The 21,626-nt window shown below is 53.1% G+C and overlaps 1 protein-coding gene across 4 annotated transcripts in view; it reads left to right on the top strand.

Moving 5' to 3' along the window:
* The window catches only part of LMO1 (LIM domain only 1 (rhombotin 1)), a 44,402-nt gene extending 28,679 nt beyond the window's left edge, over window positions 1-15,723 (top strand). For 2 of the 4 annotated variants that reach the window (XM_011954378.1, XM_011954377.1), the window contains exons 2-4: window positions 9,474-9,687; window positions 12,925-13,050; window positions 15,306-15,723. In XM_011954378.1, the coding sequence (XP_011809768.1) occupies window positions 9,474-9,687; window positions 12,925-13,050; window positions 15,306-15,411 (446 nt within the window). In that variant the 3' untranslated portion in view covers window positions 15,412-15,723. Of the gene's footprint in view, window positions 1-5,290; window positions 5,494-9,473; window positions 9,688-12,924; window positions 13,172-15,305 lie in introns of those variants that run through there. The other 2 variants (XM_011954376.1, XR_001003154.1) reach the window with 2 other exon arrangements.
* Window positions 15,724-21,626: the final 5,903 nt, after the last annotated feature.

Here is a 21,626-nt window from a genome sequence, read left to right as displayed (position 1 = left end):
TTGAACATGACTACGGTGGCTGCAGGTGCTAGGGGTGCGACTGGACAGTGCTTTTCTTAGGCCTTCCCTCCTGTGATGGGATCTAGCTTGCAGGAGGAGCTTGGCACTTAGAGCAGGCAAGCACTGCTGGACTTCACCCTGAACCCATCCCCTCTCCAGGACCTCTTCTGCTCCAAATGTCTCACCCTGAGCTGGGCCTGTCTCCAGGACCTCTCTGCTCCCCGCCCTACCCATCCCCTCATTCACACACAAGGCCCTGGCTGTTGGTTGAGGCTCCCGCTATCATTATAGCCCTGGATCTGGAGCCCCCAGCTCAACCTCCTCCTGAGGACATGTGCCATCTCAAGGCTTCTTTGTCCTCCTCAAAGCTGCAATGCAGACATCTTGGCTCTGCTTCTACATGGCCCTCTGCTCCCTTCCTAGCCCTGTGCCCTCTGTCTACTTAGTTTCTGGTCCATGTCCCCTTGCTTGCTCTGCCCAGAAGCCCTTTCAAGATCCCACAGCAGTCATAGCATTTGAAGGACCAATAGATGAGTGGGAAAGTCCTGTGGTCCACCCAGAGACAGTGCCCTGCATGGACAGTCATCCCTCTTGGTTTTCGCCCAGGCCCTGATCTAAGCATGGCCCCAGCCCCGACCCCGGCACCATCTGGCATCCAGGCTGCACCAGAGAATCCAGAATGTGCAGGGAGGCTCTGGGCGTGTGCTGGATGGGAACTTGAACTCTGGAGTCTGACAGGCCAGGATTCCAATCTCTGCCCTGCAGTCTTCTAGCTGCATGACCTTGCATGACCTGAAACTTCCCGGGCCACTGTCTTCTCATCTGTGAAATGGGGGTAATCATTTAGTGTATCAGAGTTAATATGAAGATTCACTGAGACAACACTATGAGATGGTTAGCCCAGCACCTGGCACAGTGACTGCTGAGTAAATGGTGGGGTTTATGAAAGGCATACAGAGCTCTGATGAGGGCATCTCCATCTCAGCTCCTTTTTTAAATTGGGTATCACATATATGCAGTTAAATGCACAAGGCTCAAATGTTCAGCTCAGTGAATTTTTATACAGGTATGTACCCATATGAACACTCAGATCAAGACATAGGATATTTTCAGTACCTCGGGCCCCTCGTCCTTCTCTCAGCTGATAATATGCCCCCCACCTCACCCCAAGTAACCATTATTCTGACATCAGATCAGTCTTGCCTGTTTGGGAACTACATATAAATGGACTTATACAGTATGTACCTTTTTGTGTCCAGCTTCTTTCATTCAATATTATGTTGTCTGATTGACCCAGGTAGTGTGTATTAGTAATTCATTCTTTTTAATTGCTACATACTATTCCATTGTATGAATATACCATAATTTATTTTGTTTTACTGTTGATGGACATTTATGTTGTTTTCAGTGTAGGACTATTAAGAAGAAAACGTCAATGAACATTTTTGTGCATCTGTTTTGATGGGCATAAGCTCTCATTTCTGTTGGGCATATACCTAGGAATATAATTGTTGGGTCATGAGATACACCTAAATTTTCTCAGCTAATTGCTTTATGCTACTATGCCAAACATTTTTATAAGTACTTCGTGTTCATCATCCAATTTAATCCTCAATCCTTTAAAGTGGGCTGTCCTCATTTAGCAGGTGAGTAAATTGAGGCAGAGCTGGGAAGTACCAAAGCCAGAATTCTAGCCGAGGGTGTATGTCTGCAAGGCCCACAGTCTCAGGGCCTACACTACCCCGCCTCTTCTCACAGGCTCCCTTGAGGGGTAAGCAGCACCAGAGTCAAAGGTGCCAGTCCCTCCACTGAGCTGACCGCCACCCCATGGGCTGAACCCAGCCTCTCAGCCTTCCTCTCCCTGCCCTAGTGGGGAGCTGCAGGCCACAGGAGCCCCTGCCTCCCTCCCTCATCCTCATAGTGAACACGCTGCCTGCAAGTGGGTGTGCAGAGGGGCGGTAATGAGCGTGCTCTGGGTGGCCGTAGCCGCGCGTTTCAACAGTTGTTCTCATTGGCTTTTGATTCCAAATGAGTAGGAAATGCTATTAGTTCAGGCCTCGCCTGCCGCATGGCAAGGCCCTGGAATAGGAGTGCAGTGAGACGAGAAATTGTGGAGATAAAACTGGTGTGAAATGGAGGCCTTGTCACAAGGCTGGATGTGTCCGTGTGAAATGAAGTTACTTCTGAGAAAACGAGATTTAAAGAGATTCTGCAGAATTAGATTACACTTTCAAATTTCCTTATTAAAGAGGATTGATGCCTAGGAGGGGCTGCTGGTAGGCTTGGTTTGGGATCCTACTCTGCAGTTCCCAAGCCTGGGTGTGGGCCCAGGCGGGCAAAGCACCTTATAGGTGACAGGGACCCAGACCCCCAGGACCCAGAGAGTGAGTCTCCCCACCTCCAGCAGCTGAAGTAGGCATGAGGATTGTGGGACTGAACTTCTGGGGAATGTCTGATGTTGCACGTGGGTCCATGAGGGTAACATTAAGAGTTCATGCTCTTCCAATTCCTTCCATCTTCAGGTCTCTTACTTGTGGGTTTTGTTGAAATCAGAGCTTGATTCTAAGGGCTGTTCCACTTTTTGACACTGTAGTCTTTTAAGAGACTAAACATGCATGCAGCTGCTTGTGCATATGTGCGCATCTATGCATAAGTGTATATTTACATGAGTGCACCCAAAAGCGTGCTCATACACACACATGCATGTGTGTGCTTAGATGCATGGGTATGTATTTTAATGCAACTTACTGAGCACCTACTGTGTGCCAGCACTGTGCTGGGAACTGAAATAAAACTGTTATGGGGAGAATAAAACAGATACAGTCCCTCCTCACATGGACCTAGTGTATGTGTGTGATCACGTGGACATGGGGAAGTATTTGTGTGCTGCTGTGCATGTGTCCTGCAGCTGTGTGGTGAGCATCTGCATGCTCTTCATGTGTCTCCTAATCTCTGTGCAGTCTCCTGCTTGGGTCTCAGCCCCCCTCAGCATGCGGCCCTGCAGCACAGCTCCCCTCAGCATGCGGCCCTGCAGCACAGCTCCCCTCAGCTGTGGCCCTGCAGCACAGCTCCCTCAGCATGCAGCCCTGCAGCACAGCACAGGAGTCAAGTACTTGGGCCCTAGTGATAGACTGCCAGGGTTCACATGCCAGCTCTTTCTCCTACTAACTGTGATCAGTTAGCAAGCTTTCTTGTGCCCCAGTTTTCCCATTGTGAAATGGGGGTCATAATGGTTGTGAGTACAGCTCTTGGAGGCAGAGCACTGGGAGGTGCTCAGTCACTGTCATCTGCCTGCAGGTTGCCCAGTGCAGGCTCCCTGCTGGCCCCAGAGGAGGGCTCGGGTACCCATGGTGAGAAAGGGAAGCTCCAAAGCTGCAGTAGCAGCTGTGTTGTGCTGTGTGAGCTCTGGAGAGGGCCTGCAGCTCAGTCACCCCAGCCCAGGCCAGAGAATGCCTGGGTGCTGGTTTGGAACCAGTATTGAGGCTTGTTGAGAGATTATGAGAAATACCAAGGGCCGTGCACAGTGATTCACACCTGTAACCCCAGCACTTTGGGAAGTTGAGGTGGGAGAATTGCTTGAGCCCAGGAGTTCGAGACCAGCCTGGGCAACATAGTTGAGACCTTGTCTCTAAAAATAAAATAAAATAAAAAAAATTCCTCCCCCAAAAATTTAGCCTGGCTTAGTGGTATGTGCCTGTGGTCCCACCGACACAGGAGGCTGAGGTAGGAGGATCTCTTGAGCCGGGAGGTGAGGCTACAGTGAGCTGTGACCACATCACTACACTCCAGCATGGAGATAGAGGAAGACCCTGTCTCAAAAAAAAAAAAGGCTACACCTGCCTCCAGGGCTCTTTCCAGAGCAGCCAGAGGGTCCTGCCCTGGAGCTGTCACCCTCTGCATGGCCACAGCAACTGCTTCCCACACGGCTGGTCACTGGAACAGCCTGCTGGACAGATATGGTGGCTTCCTTCTACACATACTTGCACTGACCACTGGACTGGCCTTTGGGTGGAGCTGGACTATGGCCAGTGCCAGGGTGACTTTAACCACAGTAGAACAATCAAATCAGTTCGTTGCTCCTCAAAGTAAGTGTCTCTCACTATCCTGTCCCATATGTTGAGGAGGGCGACACTAATCAGAGTTCACATTTTACTGTGGCCTTAGGCCTTAGCACATCACATAAATTAACCCCGTTCTCCCTCATGGTGACTCTGAAATGAGTACTGTTTTCATACCCATTTTACAAAAAAGAAACTTGAGAAAATGTGAATTAAGGTCACACAGTCAAAAGTGTCAGACAAACCCACACTGGGAGATATTCCATGAAATGACTGGCCTGTACTCTTCAAAAATGCCATTGTCTTGAAACACAAAAGAAAGGTTTAGGAATTCTTCCAGATGTAAGTAGACTAAACTTGACAACTGAATGCGATGCAGGGCCCAGGATTTTTCCATAAAAGATATTTTTGAAGAAATTGGTAAAATCTGAATGAGGTCTATAGATTGGATAATAATATTATGCCAATGATAATTTTCTGGTTTCAATTATTGCACTGTGGTTATATAAGAGAATGTCCTTGTTTTCAGTAAAGCATTTGCAAACCAGAAGTATTAGGGGATACAGAGGCTTCCTGTTTGAAACCAACCCTCAAATGATTTAGGGAAAAATTATAAGTAAGTTGGTAGGAGTTGGTAGAAAGATGGTGGATAAATCAAATGTGGTAAAATGTTACATGCAGGGAATCTGGGTGAAGGTTTTACAGGATTTTTTTCCACTATTTTCTAATATTTCTAATATTTTCTAATATTTTTCTACTATTCTTACAAGTGTCAAAATTATGTCAAGAGACAAAATGTTAGAAGAAAAAGAAAGCAAGTGCTGAGCAGGGATGGTATCCTGGGGTGAGTGTTAATACTATCAGTTCCTGTTCACTGTGCCCTGGGCACCAGACTCTGTGCTATGGCCTCACGTGCATAACCTCATTCTATTCTCACCACATTCTGAGTGGAAAGAGACCATTGTGGCCCCCAGTACACACATGCCAGTCAGAAAGGTGGGAGGATTTAATCCAGGTCCCCCAGCTCCTTGGAGCAGTTCCCAGACTTGAAACTAGGCTCTCTGATTTCAAGGTCTGAACTCTTAGCCTCAGTCCCGCTCTTGACTCTGACCTTTTGGGGAGAGTGGGCATGGGGAGGACAAAGGCATTTCTTCCTGGAGTAGTAACAGAGTGAAGGCCCTGGGACACAAGCAAAGAAGATCCATTTGCTGGAGGGAGAGGAGCTGTGTTCCAGGATCCTGCAGGGAGCAGAGCCAGCAGTGCCAAGCAGGGCACACTGGCATGTGGGAGGGGCTGCAGATGCCCAGTGGAGTTGCCAGGGTGTGGCTACAGTGGCTCCCAGCAGGAGAGCCACAGGGAAGAGCCTGGAGTGACCTGGGACTGGGTGAGGTAGATGTTCTGGGCTGGAAGACTGGCCTTGGAGGCGCTCACTGGGGTAGGTGTCCCCCCAGGGTGCCATCCAAACCAGAGGCACTGGTAGTACTGGAACCTGTGGGCTTGGCAGTTTCAGAAAGTCCACGTGCTGGAGCTGAGGGGCAGCTGGGCTGGGACAGGTGGGTAGGAATTGCTGGGGACTTGGGTCTGGCCTAGTGGACTACTCTGGGGTCCATGTGAAGATGAGGGCATTTCTCCTCCCTGCCGGAGGAAGAGAGTGGGAGGGGCAGGATGACCTCTGGCAGTCCCTCCCCGTCACCTGGACTGTCTGGCTTTCCCCCAGATTAAAGAGCGGAGGGTGAGTGTCTGGCAGCCAGATGAGTCAGACTGGGAGGCTTCTCTCCGAGCCTGGCTGCCTCCTTCCACCAGCAGCCCTGCCTCCACTCCCTGCTAGAGGTAGGGGTTGGAGTTCAGCCTGTTTCCCCTCCAATGTCGTTCCCCGCATGTCCTGAGACTTAAGGGTGACCCTGGGTTGAGTGGACTCGTTTATTCTGTTGGGCCCAGCGCATGTATCTGAGTGTGTGCCCAGGCGTGCGTGTCGGCGCAAACATCATCCGTTGTGAAGTATCAGTGTTTTCATGGGTGAGTAGTAATTACTGGGTAATGCTTTAAAACCTTTCCTGAAGGAGCGCAAAGCCATTTTTTTCTAAAGTCAGGAGTACATTAAAAGGATTACCATGTAGATTTGATTTTTAGATAACACTAAAATGGATCCCAAATGGACTTCAGCAAAGGGATGCTATCTCCTTAATGGAAAGTGCATGGCCCGAGGCTTAGGTCCCAGAGCCAGGCTGGGGAAGGAGGGAGGGAAGAGGTGTCTGCAGAAGGGCAGGCTGGCGGATTGGTGGGGGGACTAGGTGGGAATTGGGGAGGCAGAGCAGGAGGGAGGGCCCTGACCCTGTGGGGAGCTGATCACTCCATCTGGGGAACAGGAGACTGCAGAGCCCCTCCTGAAAGCCCCTCCACCTTTCCAGGAGTGTTTTCAAGTCTCCTGGATCAGCCTGGTGAGAGCAGACACAGCATGGATGCCCCATGAGGAAGGAAGGCTGTCTCCACTGTTTTGTTTGACACCCAGAGCTCTTCCACTCTCCTGTGAGAAGCGAGGGATTGCTTCACTTTTGCTTACGGGCAGATGAGGGAAGTTAGGCCCAGAGAGACCGGGGGATACGCTCTGGACCCCATAGCCAGAGGACTGCAGACCTGGAGTCTGGTCCCAGGCCCATCCCACGGTGCTGTCCTGGCTCAGGCTTCCCCCAGGATGCCAGCTTTTCTTGCCAGGAGGTCTCTAGACCCAAGGGTCTCTAGATGCTCTGGGGCCTCCTCGGTATACTTTGGCAGAAGCTGTGTGGCTTCTATAAGAGTTTTCCAGAGCCAGGAATCAGTTCAGCATCCCGGAAGAGGGGTGTCCAGGTCTTAAGGTAATCTGCCTGTGCAGAGGCCAGCCTGGGCACAGGCAGCGGGGAGGGGGACTTGCGGCAGCTGGTAGCTTCACCCCTCATGGCTTCCACAGGGCCCTGTAGGTGCCAGATCCCTCCAGTGGAGAGACTCTCGACTAGTGCTGGAGTTCTCAGCCCTGCAGGAGCCAGGACAAACATGCTAGGGTCCGAGCTTGGAAGACCAGCCTGTCCAAGAGCCAGGGTAGATGGAAGAGAGACTGGGACAGCTGCTTCAAGTGCTGGGCTCTCTCACTGTCTCCCTTCATGCTAGGCCATAATTTAGTGGGCTAGGGTCTCCCCTGAGTACAGAGGTTCCAGCCATTCACCCATGTTCTGGTAATAGCCCAAATATAGAGTCCTGGGAGGGGCTCAGGACCGCTGGGAAGGGAGCCAGGCCTGCTGTGAGCCTGGCTGAGCAAAAGGAATGTGAGCCTTGTAGGGGCTGTACTGGGGGCCTGGCCCAAGATCTTCCCAGTCGGTTTTTGAATGCATAGCTCTGTTGGCTGCACGCTCCCTGCACAGGGCCTAGGGACAAAGGTCCTGCCCTTGGAGCCCTACCCTGGTCCAGGTCCTACCCTGGGAGGCCCTCATTTCCCCATCCAGCTATTTTAACTCCTCCCCCATGTCCCCACACCTCCCTGTAGGCCAGGACTTGGAAGGAGCCTTGCAGACCCCTTCAGTTCTCAGGGGTACCTGCTCCCCAGCTGTCCTCCTTTGGCTCTTTCAGAGCTCTGTGCCAGCTGGGCCCTGCTGGAAGAGACACAAGCAGGCCCGAGGACAGAGTCATCCTATACCCCATCCCTCTCTCAGACCAATTAACCTTTAGAACTGCATTAAGGAAATTAGGCAGCAAACTCCCCAGCTAACAGACAGGCCCTGCGGGGACTGGACGGAGGAGGAGGAGGGAGCCCACTGGCCCTGCGCACTGCAGCCTGTGGGTGAGTGCCTGCTCCCCAGCCTCACCTGTCCAGGAGAAGTCTGAGGAGCCAGCTGGGCTGAGAGTGAGCACAGGAGAGGGGAAGGAGCCCTGGGGCCAGCTTGATGGTGGCTGACTCAATGGCCTGTAACTGTCTGAGCCTTAGGTTCCCTATCTGTAGAATGAGAGCATTTAACTGGAAGAACTCTGAGGGCTCTTCTGACCTTACATCTGTGGATTCTGAGACCAAGGCCTCTTGTGGCTGGTCCTCCCCTGATGCCCAAGGAGGGGGGAAGCAAAAGGAAGGGAAGCAGCCTACCCCTTCAGACTCTGGGTTGAGGGCAGTGAGGAGGGCTGGGAATGGGAGGGACACCAGGGGATGGGAGGAAGGCCAGAGCCCTGCAGAGAGCAGGAGCCCTTTGGAGAGGACAGGGCCAGTAGAAGGACCGACTCCAGGGGAGTGTTGGAAAGCAGGAGGGGTGGGGAGGGATGGGCCCCTATCCAGCCTGCACCTTGGTCAGGAACAGAGTATGCGCACCCTCCCTGTCTTCAAAGGATTCTCAGGCAACTCCCACAGGCCTGTAAAGTCACAGAGCAGGGCTTCTGAGGTCCTCTCCACTTCCCTCCCAGCCTCACGGGTCCATATGGATGTCCAGGCTACTGGACGACATCTGTCCCCATCTCCTCCTCAACTGTCCCTGTAGTCCCAGGAGAAGGGAATAGGAATCCATGCCTCTGTCACTTTATGCCCACACCTGCACATCGTGCCTGTGTGTGAGGGGTGTGCGTGAGCACACATGCTCACCTGCTGCGACGGGAGGCTCTGCTCTGTGGTGAACCTCACATTGGGCCCTTTGTACTTGGTGCCTGTGTGTATGTTGGGAAGCTGGTATGGACGCTGGGAGGTGCTGATGGCTGAGAGATCCTAATCCTGGTAGAATGAGGAAGGATCCAGAGGCTCAGAGCCTACCCTCCCCCAGGCCAGGGCAGGTGAGGTGTGAAGCATTCCCAAGGGGAGCCCCAGCCAGGCCCTGCCAGCTGCCCCCTCTTACCTGCCACGAGCCCCAGAGCCTCTGCTTCCTCCTGGGAGCGTCCCAAGAGTGTCTCACTTCCTTCTTGATGCCTTCACAGCTCTACATGGATAGACCAAGAGGCTGTAGCATTTCAGCTGGAGAAGCATGAGTTGGCAAAAAATCTGGGGGTTCTGGAGGACCTCATGGGCCTGAGAGACTACATTTCTTAGGCTTATTGCTGAAAGAGCCAATGCAGTGGTGGCTTCACAAGGCGAGCTTCAGGCTTCTCCGGGCGAGACCGCACAGGGGATGGAGGCCAGGGTGGGGAAGAACAGCTCAGGGAGGCTAGTCCTGGGGTCTGTGTGTGCCTTGGAGCAGAGCAGCCTCTGGAGGGACCTTCACAGGGCCAGGGAAACAGGCTGTGCCACGCAGCCCAAAGGACAGGACCCAGAGCCAGGGAAAGAGCTTACTGGGGAGAAAGTGAGGGCTCCTGGGAGCCCCAAACCTAGAGGGGGCAACAGAGAGAAGCAGTGAGCTCCCCATTCTTGGGGGATATTCCTTGAGGCCCAGAGCTACGGGGCCCATCCTGCGTTCCTGTCTGTCTGTCCGTCTGCAGGCGTGCCGATGCTCTCCGTTCAGCCCAAAGGGAAGCAGAAGGGTTGCGCGGGCTGTAACCGCAAGATCAAGGACCGCTATCTGCTGAAGGCATTGGACAAGTACTGGCACGAAGACTGCCTCAAGTGTGCCTGCTGTGACTGTCGCCTGGGCGAGGTGGGCTCCACCCTCTACACCAAGGCCAACCTCATCCTGTGCCGACGCGACTACCTGAGGTGGGCTGCTGACCCCTGGCCTCACAAGCCCTTGTCTTGCTCAGAAAGCCCCCCATCCTCAGCCCCAGTGTTACTGTGCCCCGGCCCTAGACCCAGTATCCTGTGTGTCCCCCCATTCTTGACTGTCCTGCCCCTGCCCTGCTTGCCCCAGATACCTGAGAAGTTACCTGAGGGAAGGCCCAGGTCTTTATGCCCTTGGATTCAGTGCTCAGCACAGGTTCAGGGCAGGCATTTGTAACCTGGGGCTCCTAAGTTAAGCTTTCCGAGGGCCCCAGCCTTGCTCTCCCTCACCGCCCCCCACCCCCTGCCTTGGCCAGGTGCTTCTGACCCACCTGATCTGGAATCTGGGAGGGGATACTTCAGAGGGGCTTTGAGAACAGGTGTGGAAGCTTTGACTTCCCCGGGCCCCTCCTCCCTAATGCAGTCTTCTTCCCTCTCCCAGTGCCCAACTTTCCTTTCCAGGTGGTCCTTAGGAGCAGGCGTCCATTTGCCCAGGGAAACTGGCAGGCAGCCATATCCTAGGAGCAGGGCCACTGCTGCTGGAGCTTCAAGACCTGGGTTGGAACTAGCTCTAAGCCTTTGGCTCCTAATCTTCTCCTAGCCTCAGTTTATTTCCCTGTGAAGGGTGAAAGAACAATGCGGCCTTGCCTTGCATTCCTCTGAGCTCTAACTCACCCTCCCTACAACCTGGATCCCATTCCCTGGGGCCGCCTCCCCCAATGAACCCTCCCTGAGGCCATTTACGACATCAGCAAGGCTGGAAGGAGGCCACAAAGCAGGGCCTTGGCTGAGGCCCAGCACCTGCATTTGTCTCTGTCACAGGCTGCTGGATGGTGGCCGGGCTTGTGGGGAAGGAGGGCTCATCGCATTAATTAACAGGTCAGGGCAAGGGCTTCATGGGGCTCCCTCTGCCCAGGTCTGGGCATGTTGCAAGGGGGAGGTAGGTTATCAGTGGAAGCTCCCCCACTTCCCCAAAGATTCTTTGACTGACCTGCCTGCATCTTCTCTTTTAACACCTGCATTTAAAAGTGATGTAGTAAAACAGAATCTGTGACTTAATGCTCCTTGCCAGGGCTGGAGGGGAGAGGCTGAGGCCAGGAGCAGTGGTTAAGGAAGAATGTTCAGACTAGGCGCAGTGGCTCATGCCTATAATTCCAGCATTTTGGGAGGCCGAGGCAGGCAGATCGCTCCAGTTCAGGAGTTTGAGACCAACCCGGGACAACATGGTGAAACCCTGTTTCTACAAAAAAAAAAAAAAGAAAGAAAGAGCCAGGTGTAGTGGCTGCACGCCTGTAGTCCCAGCTACTCAGGAGGCTAAAGTGGAAGGATTGCTTGAGCCCAGGAGTTTGAGGCTGCAGTGAGCTGTGATCACACCGCTGCACTCCAGCTTAGGTGACAGCAAGACCCTGTCTCAAAAAAGAAAAGAATGTTCCTGGGGATTCACCCCTTGAGGACCTAGAAGGGGCCTCCATGTCTGGAGGTTTAGGGCATCACCCGGGGACTGACCCTACCAGGTTAGGACAACATGGCAGACCGTCTGATGGGCCCACATGACTTGGAGACAGAGGCCACAGTGCAGAATGGGCTTATCAGGAAAAAGCGCCCACAAGCATACAGGGCCCTGCCAGCTACTAGGGATGGAAGGTAATTTTTTTTTTTTCTTCTGGCAGGGGCAAGGAATGACTGTAGGACCAGCTAGACCAGTGGGCTGGGATGGGAGCGTGGCTTCCTTGAGCTGCTCAGGCCGGGAGAATGGGTGTCCAGAGCCTGCGCCCTCTGCAGCAACTGTTCCTGGGCTGATGGCAAGAAAAGCCCCTCTTGGCAGGCAGATGCTGTGGCCCAGCCTTTGTCTGCCTTAATCTGAGCCACCAGGCAGCTCAAGCTGATGAATAATGGAGCCAAGCTCATCTGCAGGCGCCTCAGCTTGAACTGGACAAATTGGGGATTAGAGGGGCCCCCCTCTTCTCAGCCTCCTTGCCTCACTTGGGGCTTGCTCTGTCTGTGTGTAGGAAAGAAGCAAGGAGGAGCTGGGATGGCTCAGACCTTTGGGACATCCAGCCAAGGGCTGGCCTGCATGGGGAGGGAGTAAACTCCCTGTCCCTAGAGCTTTACAGCCAGCAGATGAGAGGAGGGATGCCTGCCTCAAAGAGGCATTTGTGCCAGATATCCTTGGTGCTTCCTTTGGGCATCAGTTCTGTTTTATAGCATCTTTGAATAGCATCAACCATCCCTATTTTACAGAAGGATAAACTGAGGTTCAGAGAAAGGAAAAAAAAAAAAAGGGACTTAGGCAAGTGAAACAGTGAGTTTGTCATGGAAAAAGGATTTAATAAAACACTTTAATTTTGGCAAGGCACAGTGGCTCACGCCTGTAGTCCCAGCACTTTGGGAGGCTGAGGCAGGAGGATCACTTGAGGCCAGGAGTTCGAGAACAGCCTGGCCAACATAGTTAGACCCCATCTGTATTTGTAAAAAATAGAATAATAAACACTGTAACGTCAAAGGTGGGAAAAGCACGTCACACAGTAGTTTAGAGCATGCCTTCTGGACCAACGCCCTGTGACTGTCCAAGTTGTTTCTCTGTGACTCATTTTTTAAATCTTTAAAATGGGGAATAACAATAGTACCACCTCCTAGGTTTGCTGTGAAGATTAAGAGTTCATCTTTGTAAGGTTCTTAGAATAGTGGCTGACACACAGTGAACACTACCTAGGGGGCTGCTTAGTGAGTCGTGACTGAGAATTTACAACAAGTTTCACAACTACCCCGTGAAGGGTATGTTTCAGACTTTGTTTTATAAATGACTTAAATGAGGCTCAGAGAGACTCACTGACTTGCCTGAGGGCACACAACCCAAGATTCACATTCTGCCCCTGAAATTCAGGCTTGTGTGGTTCTGGATCCCTTCCTCAGGGCCCGGCCTAGGATTCTCTTGGTGGCTCCAGGGCTTGAGGACCCTTGTGGGAGCCTGGGAGGGGGCCTTGGGATAGGCAGTGACAGCTGACTCCTGACCCCCTACACACCCTCCCTGGAAGGGGATGTGCTGATTTCTTGGCAGCTTGATGTCTGGGCGGAATCTAGATGGTGCGCTCAGTGCTCTCATCCTATTGCATGAGCCCACCTGCCAAGCCCACAAGTTGGAGGATGGGAAGGACCCTGGATGGAGGCAACTCCTTTCCCCCTGCCCACCCAGCTCCCCAGAATGCTGCTGAGTCCTCTGCACCCTTCCCTCGGCAGGCTTTTTGGTACTACAGGGAACTGTGCTGCTTGCAGCAAGCTGATCCCAGCCTTCGAGATGGTGATGCGAGCCCGGGATAACGTGTATCACCTCGACTGCTTCGCCTGCCAGCTCTGCAACCAGAGGTCAGTGCTGGACTGGCAGACCCAACACACTCCCCAGATGCCAGTCTGAGGCCTGCTGGGATGGGCCAGGAGCACGGTGGAGGCGTGCAAGCAAATGCGGGTTGCATGTGTGTATGTGGTGGTGCGTGCAGGTTATGAGCGTGCATGTGCTTTATGTGTTTTGTGTGTGTGTAAGCTTGGTAGCCAAATGTGTGCACTTTAATACTGGGTGTGCACATCTGTGTGGCACATTTCTGTGTGAATATAATGAAGGCGTGCATGAGTTTACTGTGTATGCATAGCGAGTGTGCATGTGCATGCATGTGTATTTGTAAATGTCATGTGCAAGTGGGCACATGTGCATGATGGAATTAATATGCATTTGTACATGTGTTTTTAAATGGGGGTGTATGTATATGTGCAATGTGTGTGCATGATGAGGTGAGTATGCATGTGCATACATGTTTTATTTTATTTTTTGAGATACAGTCTCACTCTGTTGCCCATGCTGGGGTGCAGTGGCGTGATCTCACAATCTCGGCTTACGGCATCCTCTGCCTCCTGGGTTCAAGAGATTCTCCTGCCTCAGCCTCCCAAGTAGCTGGGATTACAGGCGTGTGCCACGACACCCGCCGGCTAATTTTCATACTTTTAGTAGAAAATTTTTTTGTATTTTTAGTAGAAATGGGGTTTCACCATGTTGGCCAGGCTGGTCTTGAACTCCTGATCTCAGGTTATCCGCCCACCTCTGCCTCCCAGATTGCTGGGATTACAGGTGTGAGCCACTGCGCCCAGTCTGTATATGTGTTTGAAATGTGCACGTGCATGGGATACGTATCCTCCCACCCCGTACCCAGTGTGTAGTAAGTGTACGTGTGTGCATGTACGTTCCAGTGAGAAGGGGTTCCCAAATCTGGAGGGCAAAGTCCCCTAGGGAATGGCCACTCTCTCCTCACCCAACCCTTGTGATTCTGGTTCCGGCCCAGCCTCTTTTCTGGTCTCTTGTCCCCAACTCTGTGCCCTAGCCCTGTGGGAGTCCCTGGGGACTTACGGAACCAGAGCCCTTCAGTCCTGGCTGGGGCCTAGCACCAGAAGGCAGGCGCTTTTCTCAGGAGCCCCCAGGTCAGGTAGGAACGCATACAAGTGCTCCCTGAAGTGAGGTTCAGAGGGACCTACAGGGCACGCTGGTCTGGCTGGGGGCTCTGGCCAGACCTGGTGCTAGGAGGGCTCAGTGAACTTACAGCGCCACCTGGTGGTGCGACTGGAATCTGCTGGAACTAGGCCAGCGATCCTTGGGGTCTCACTAAAGGCTTCACCCACCCTGGGGACATCTTTAGGGAAAGGACTGGAATCTTCCATTACTTGGGAGGACTAGGAGACCAACGAAGGATCTTCCTTGGGTAGGAAAGGAGATACTGGCACAGGGTCATCTCCTAGAAGGATGCTTTAGGTAACCTACCGATTTTGTTTAGAGGAAGAATGCCCTGTACTGAGCCATCCTCTTAAATTGGGGAGAGGGATAGAGGGATGGAAAAAACAACCATTTTATCCCTCCCTCCTTACCCATCTCTGCCTTTTTTTTTTTTGAGACTGAGTCTTACTCTGTTGCCCAGGTTGGAGTGCAGTGGTGTGATCTCGGCTCACTGCAACCTCTGCCTCCCAGGTTCAAGCAATTCTTTGCCTCAGCCTCCCAAGTAGCTGGGATTAGAGATGCCCACCACCATGACCAGCTACAGTTTTTTTGTATTTTTAGTAGAGATGGGGTTTCACCACCTTGGTCAGGCTGGTCTTGAACTCCTGACCTTGTGATCCACCCACCTTAGCCTCCCAAAGTGTTGGGATTACAGGCATGAGCCACTGTGCCCGGCCCCATTTCTGCCTTTCTCCATCTGTCTCCCTCTTTGGTCTTTTTCTGTTTGTCCTTTCCCTTTCTCCCTCTCTGGGACTGGGGTAGGCTGTTCCTGCACCTCTCCCCCAACCCCCCTAACCCTACACTCACCTCCACAGGAGACCTGACTGTGGAGGCCTGTGGCCCAGCTGTCTGTCCTACCACCCCAGGCTACAGGGCCTGGCCAAGGTTGGGGCTGGCCTGGGGGAATTGCCCAGGTGTGCTGTGGGGACTTTAGGCAGTCCCCTCTGGAAGGTTCAAGGAACAAACTTCCCCCACCACCTCCAACATAGCCCACCTCCTAGGCCAGGCCGGGTTCTGTCTGCAGCCCCCCTCCTTACCCATTGGGACCTTCCCATGGCTTCTCTCTCTCGCTTGGATTTTCTAGATTTTGTGTGGGAGACAAATTCTTCCTGAAGAACAACATGATCTTGTGTCAGATGGACTATGAGGAGGGGCAGCTCAATGGCACCTTTGAATCCCAAGTTCAGTAACACCCGGCGCCTGGCCTCCAGGCCCGTCTGTCCATCTGCCCGCCTGCCCACCCGCCTGGCCGGCCAGCCAGCCCCTCTGCCAGTGCAGGCTGGCCAGCCACTCTCCTGCCACATTAGAACTTCTCCGTCCTGGATGGGAGGGACGGCCCTTCCTCCTCCACCACCGCCCGTCTGTGTATGACCCCTCCTGGGGCCAGGCCGGGCCTGTACAGTCTGTCTTCTGTATATAAATGGGAACATTTATTTTATGAGAAATGTAATGCGATTTTATTACTGGCGTGGATTAAACTTATGAATGTTTCCGGGAGGTTACTCTGCGTTGTTCACATGACTGACACAGACCTGGGGCGCCTCCCCTCTGCCTCTCAAGGGCAGAGCACAGAGCAGGGTGGGGGTCTCCGGCATGTGCTGTTGCTGGGCAGGGGAGCAACAGGCTGGCTTTAGGGGAAGAAGCTGGGAGGAACGAGACAACTCAGAGACCCCAGCCCCAGCCAGAGGTGAGACCTGGGGCATCTTCCCTCTGGGAGAGCACACACTCTGGCCCTGAGTAGGTCCCCAAGAAAAGGGGCAAGATGAAGCCTTCCCTGCCCTGTGTTCCATCCCCTCTGTTGAGACCCCCAACTGAGGGCACAGATGGAGACCCAGCTCTGACCTTTTCCCCAGTAAGACCACAAATCTTGTGTCCTCTGCCATGGGAGCACTATGCTGAAACCTCTCTTCCCTTTTAGGGTGACGGACAGTACTTGTCTCTGCGAGCAGCTGGGTCCCAGCTTTCTGCTCTTCTGAGTGAGCAAGAAAAATCCTGTTTCCTTTCAACTCAGCCCATGCAGTCTGGAGGCATCCATTTATTCAGTCAGCAAACCTCCACAAACTCCATGTCTCAATCCCATGCTGCAACCGGGGGTGTCCTGGAGCAAATCAGATGTGAGAATGAATCATACATCAGACACTGTCCCTGCCCTTGGGGAGCCTGCTGTGGGGGTGGAAAGTGGAAGCCATGTTGCTGGGAAAGCCAGGAAAACAAAGCACATCATTGTGAGGACAGAATGCTGTGCGGAGACCTGGGACAGGCCAGTTCCCTCTGGGGGACACAAGGCCACTTGTGATGACTTAAGAGAGTCATGGATGGACAAGTCAATGCACATATGATGAGACAGACATGTGCTGCAGGCAGGAAGGATGGACACACAAGTAGACAAGTGTGTAGGCAGAGACAGGCAGGAGAGGTGGAGGTGGGCAAGCCCCGTCACTCACCTCCAGCCAGAGCTGCAGCAGACAGGCAGACATCAGGGCGTTTTCCACCTCCCCCGCTGAGCTAGATTCACTCAAGGCAGCAGGGGTGCTGTCTTGGTCTTGGGTGCAGCCACAGTGCCAAGCACAAAGTCTGGAACTGTAAGGTACCTTCTCACTGGGCAATATTAAAAAGAGAGGCTTCTTGAGTCCCCAGCCTAAACAGAAATAGCTGCACAGACAGGCTCCCTCACTATCAGGCTGCTCCCTCCTCCTTCCCAGGGGCTATTTTCACCCTAGCCATAGCCCAGAGCCCAGGGCACATGGAGCCAGACTACTGCCTCAAGCCCTGCCTGCTCCTGGGCAGGGAATGGGCTGGGCTGGGCTGGGCTGGGCTAGGCTAGGCTGGATTCCCACCTCACCATCCCCAGGCCTACTCCTCCGCTTGAAAGTGAAAAGATGGCGGGGCCCTCCTGGGGGCTTGCAGGAGGCTACCTCTCCAAGTTGTGGTTTTGTGGTCATTGGCCCAGTTTGTGAAAAGGGATTGCTAGAGTCGAGGATCCTGGGGCAGGAGTTCTCAACTTTGGGGGCATCCGGTTTCTGTGAAGGAGCTGCACCCTGTATGTGCGAGAAGAGAGGCGAAGGCCGGTGGATCTGGCTGCAGTGGGTGTTTGTGTGAGCCATGGGTTCAAGGGGATGGTGAAACTGGGAGCTGTCTGTATGTGAGCACATGGGATTGTGAAGGAGTTTGAGTGAGGAGAGACACAGAGGGCTGGAGTTTATAATGAGGAATTTTCTTGCTCAACATGAAAAAGCAAATGATTTTCCTGCATTGTAGCACAGTCCCCAGTGCCAGACTCTCCCTGGACGCTTAGGTCTAGGATGGCCCTGCCCAACCCAAGGGCCCCAACTCTTACTTAGAGTTTGCTGGAGATAAAGTTATAACACAAGTTAATTACATGGTTATCGAGAGATAACGGAGCCACTCGAATGCAGTTTCTGGGCAATTACAATTGTTTCCAACAGAGTTACCATATTGCAGCCATGAAATAACATGTCATTTTGCAGTAATTATGTAATTAACTTGTCTTACCACTCTAGGTTGCACAACAATTAATTCACTCACAATGAGATAGAGTCAAACTCAGGCGGGCGGGGTTTGCAAGCCCCCAAGAACAGAGCTGGCCTTCTAAGAAGACCCCAGCCCCATCCTGCCCACCCCAGACCTTGTCAACAGACTTCCCCAGCTCAACATGGTATGGAATTTGCCAAGTCTGGCATCATGGACCCAGTTATTGCTCTCTCACTGTCTCATCTGGGAAATGGGGATGATCTGATTCCCAGGTCAGCCATGGGCCCCAGATCTACACTGTGAAGTGCTGTGGTTACATGAGCTACAGTCAGCATTGTGGACATCATGGGATCCTCAGTAGGAGACCCTCACCCAGAAAGCCCAGTATCAGTCCACAGATATCCCAAAGAAGAGGCCACATGGGCCTCATCTTAGCAAGTGTGAAACTGATAAGAGGGTAGGGAGGAAGCAGAGAGAGACCAAGCTCATTCTGTAACAGAGCAACTGGGATAGCGGGAATGGCTACCAAGGTCTGGGGATTATGCACCTGGAGAGAATTCACAACACCCTGGAACACCCAAGGGTGACACAGGAGAAGCCTGAATTTCTCCCCCATCACTGCAAAGGAGAAACTTGGTTAAGTGTAGGGCATGAATTGTGTGGACTTGGCTCTCCTTGGGGGTTGCACCCACCACAGATGATTGGCGCAGGGAGGGAGAGCTGAGTGTGAACTGTTAGAGGCTGCAGCAGCTCGCATCTCAGCCTGGGGCATGTGGGCGGTGGGGAATGTGGGCCAGCATTGAACCATAGCTGTGCACAAATCTCCCTTTCCTCCAGCCTGATCTTGGGACCTCATCCCCTCTCCCTGCCTTCCTTGGTGGCCTGGGGAAGAGATACCCTAACAGGGGGCCTGAGCCCATGAAATATGGCACCTGCTTATGCTCCCACTCCTTGGCCTGAAGCTGGACTGCACAGCCCATGTTTGGAAAGAAGTTTGATTCCAATCTTAACACTGCTGCAGAGCCCATTATGAAATCTCCTATGAATCCTGTCTCCTCCTGGGCCTGCTCCCAGAAACCTTCCTCCACATCATGAGACATGCGGAGGCCACAGGCACAATCCACATGACATTCCTGCCTGGGAGAACTCATCTCTATAAGGAGACAATTGCTCTTTCCCTTAAAGCTGTCGGAGACCATTCATGGCCAGGATTTTTATTCTAGGGCAGCATCCTTCTCCTTCATGAGAGTTGATGGAAAGTCTCTTGTGTGCCAGGGTTCCCCCAAACACCAGTTTCTCCCTCTCTTCAGATGCCCAGGCTGCACAACACTCAAGACTTCAGTGGGTGCTGCCTAGACCCCAGCTGTCTGAGCTTATGTGCTCTGAGCCCAGGACAAACAGCCAGGTCCTCGGACTATCCCCCTGGCACTGGGTTTTGCAGAGCTTATTGCCTTTGCCAAGAAAGCCTGGGCCCCTCAGAGGTTCCAGAGCCCATTGGCTGCCTGTGGCACCTGGGCTGGGGTCTGTGCCTCCGTGGTCCCCATGCCTTCTCCAGGACACCACATTCCAGAGAGGAGCTGGTTCAGGCTCCTGCCTGGGGCTTTCTTTGCTGACTCTTACCTCCTGGATCTGCTCTGGAAGCACAGTGAAGCCTGTTGGGGTGGGTGGGGGTAGGGGACAGCTCTGGGGTTTCCTGAAGTTCCAGCAAGTCCAGTTTTGTCTTCCAGAGCTCAAAGGTGCTAGGGAACTGAGGCAGTTCTTGGGCCACATTTGTTGTTCTAATGGGTCTGTCTGCTGCACTGGGGGAACTGAAGGGCTCTCCTGACAAGGGCCCAGAGAGCTCCTCATGATTACCTGGGCCCTCTTTCTCCGGCTGCCACCCTGATCCCTGAGCCCCCGGCCCATCTGCCAGGTACTAGGTGGGATCAGAGATCAGCAACAGAGCACTGAGACACAGAGGGACAGAGGAAGAGATGAGAGCGAATAGGTTGTGGTGCGGTGGAGGGAGAGAAAGAGAGATGGAAACAGAGAGGGGGAGATGGAAAGAAATGAGGCAGAGGGCAGGAGAGGAGAGAGAGGGGGAGGGAATGGGAAAAGCATCCCAGAAGAAGTTTCTAACTTCAGGGAAGGCGTGAGGTGAGAGCAGTGCGGAGGAAAGGGCAGCGTGGCATGATGGTTACATGCACAGGCCCAGGAGCCAGATTATGTGAGTGCAGATCCTAGCTCTCCACTTGGCAGCTACACAGCCCGGGGCAGCTTGCTTAGCTTTCATCTTAGAGATTAGGCCTTTCCTCATCTTTAAAGGGGACTGATGATAGTGCCTGCACCTCAGGCTGTTCCCAGTGGTGGATGAGCCGTCACATGGGAGGTGCTCACAGCTGCAGCAGCTCCTGGTGAACACCAGAACATGTAACTGCTGCTGGGAACCTTCCTTTATACAACCAGCACTAGGTCTGCTGGTTTGAGGCCTGGCTCACCGCAGCAGAGTCCTGCGTCACAGGCGACTCCTGGGCATCTGAGAGCTCTCAGGAGAGGGCACTGCATGCTGGCACCAATGGGGGAAATCCAGCCCAGACAAGGCAGGCTTTCATAAAAACATGCCCAACCCGCTTAAGCCTCTCAGCAACTCTGTCTTACAGTTGAATCATCCCCATTTTACAGTTGAAGAAACTGAGGCTCAAAGAACCATTCTAGTTAAATAATATTCAATAGCATCTGGACTTGAATTCAGGCCTGGTCTGACTCGAGTCCATGTGAAACTGCCACCTAGAGGCCGCTCTGGGCAGTGGAAGGATCTGGGAGTCCAGAAGTAGATTTTATCCTCACTAAACCCCCAGATCCTCTCCCAGTCTGCATTCCCTTTTCTCTCTACAACTCATGCCCTAGCGAGGGCTTGGTGCACAGTGGGGAAGAGTCCTCGGACACTTATGTTCCTCACTGCACATCCTGCATGAGCCTGTCACTGGGCCTGGCCTGTGCTGGCCACTGGGTGGGATGAACCATTCCGGATGCTGAGCAGAGGCAGTGCAGGCAGCCTGTCCCATGCCTGAACTGAAGGTTTATCAGTGGGACAGGTCCCAGTGCGTCATTACTCTGTCAGTCTGTCACAGACATGAGTCAGGTGCCTGCTATACGCCCGGCACGGTGCTGGAGGGAGGCTACGGGATGGAAACACAAGTGAACAAGGTCATTCTCTGTGTGGTTTCCAGTCTAGTGAGGGAGACAGACAATAAACAAATAAAAAGATCAATAACAGGCTAAAGACAGTGCCGGGCAGCAGGGAGAAGCTGGAGGGAAGCCTACTCAGAGAGAGTGGGCAGGGATGAGAGTTTCTTGCCCACCACCCTTAGAGACCATCTTATCCGATGGGCTCACTTTGGGGAAACGGGGGCCCAGAGATGAAGTGATGGCCAGGGGCACACTGGAACCAGCCTGGGTTGGGAGCCTGGGTTCCTGGCCCTCAGCCTGGCCCAGGGCTCTGTCTCCTACATCCTGTGACTTGCGTTCCAGCCAAGGATCCTCCTCGGGCACACAGTGGGTGGAGGAAAGGAAACCACTCAGCCCTGACACCTGCTCAGTGCTTCTCTTCCTTGTTTTCCAGTTAATAAGAAACATTACTCCTTAAAATGTCGAGAAATTGGGTTTGGGTTCTTGGCTTCGACCACCAGTCTCCCTGTCCCATAATTCCACGAACTTAGGACACATTGGTTAGATCCATGGCTTCTGGGGATTCTAGAGGGATTGTTCCGGACACTTGGAGTGACTGCCCTGTATAGCGTATGCATTAAGAAGGCAGGATTCTCTGCAAACTCAGCATAGTAGTGTTCTGGGGAAAAAACAATTCACTGTAAAAGCAGGAATGTGCAATGCCCTAAGGGCCGCAGGACACCGGGAACTGGCAGGACCAGCTCTC

Source organism: Colobus angolensis, unplaced genomic scaffold (assembly GCF_000951035.1).
Source record: "Colobus angolensis palliatus isolate OR3802 unplaced genomic scaffold, Cang.pa_1.0 Scaffold381, whole genome shotgun sequence".
Classification (NCBI taxonomy): Eukaryota; Metazoa; Chordata; class Mammalia; order Primates; family Cercopithecidae; genus Colobus; species Colobus angolensis.
The sequence above is the reverse complement of the archived record's forward strand: the minus strand, read 5'-3'. Positions and strand labels throughout refer to the sequence as shown.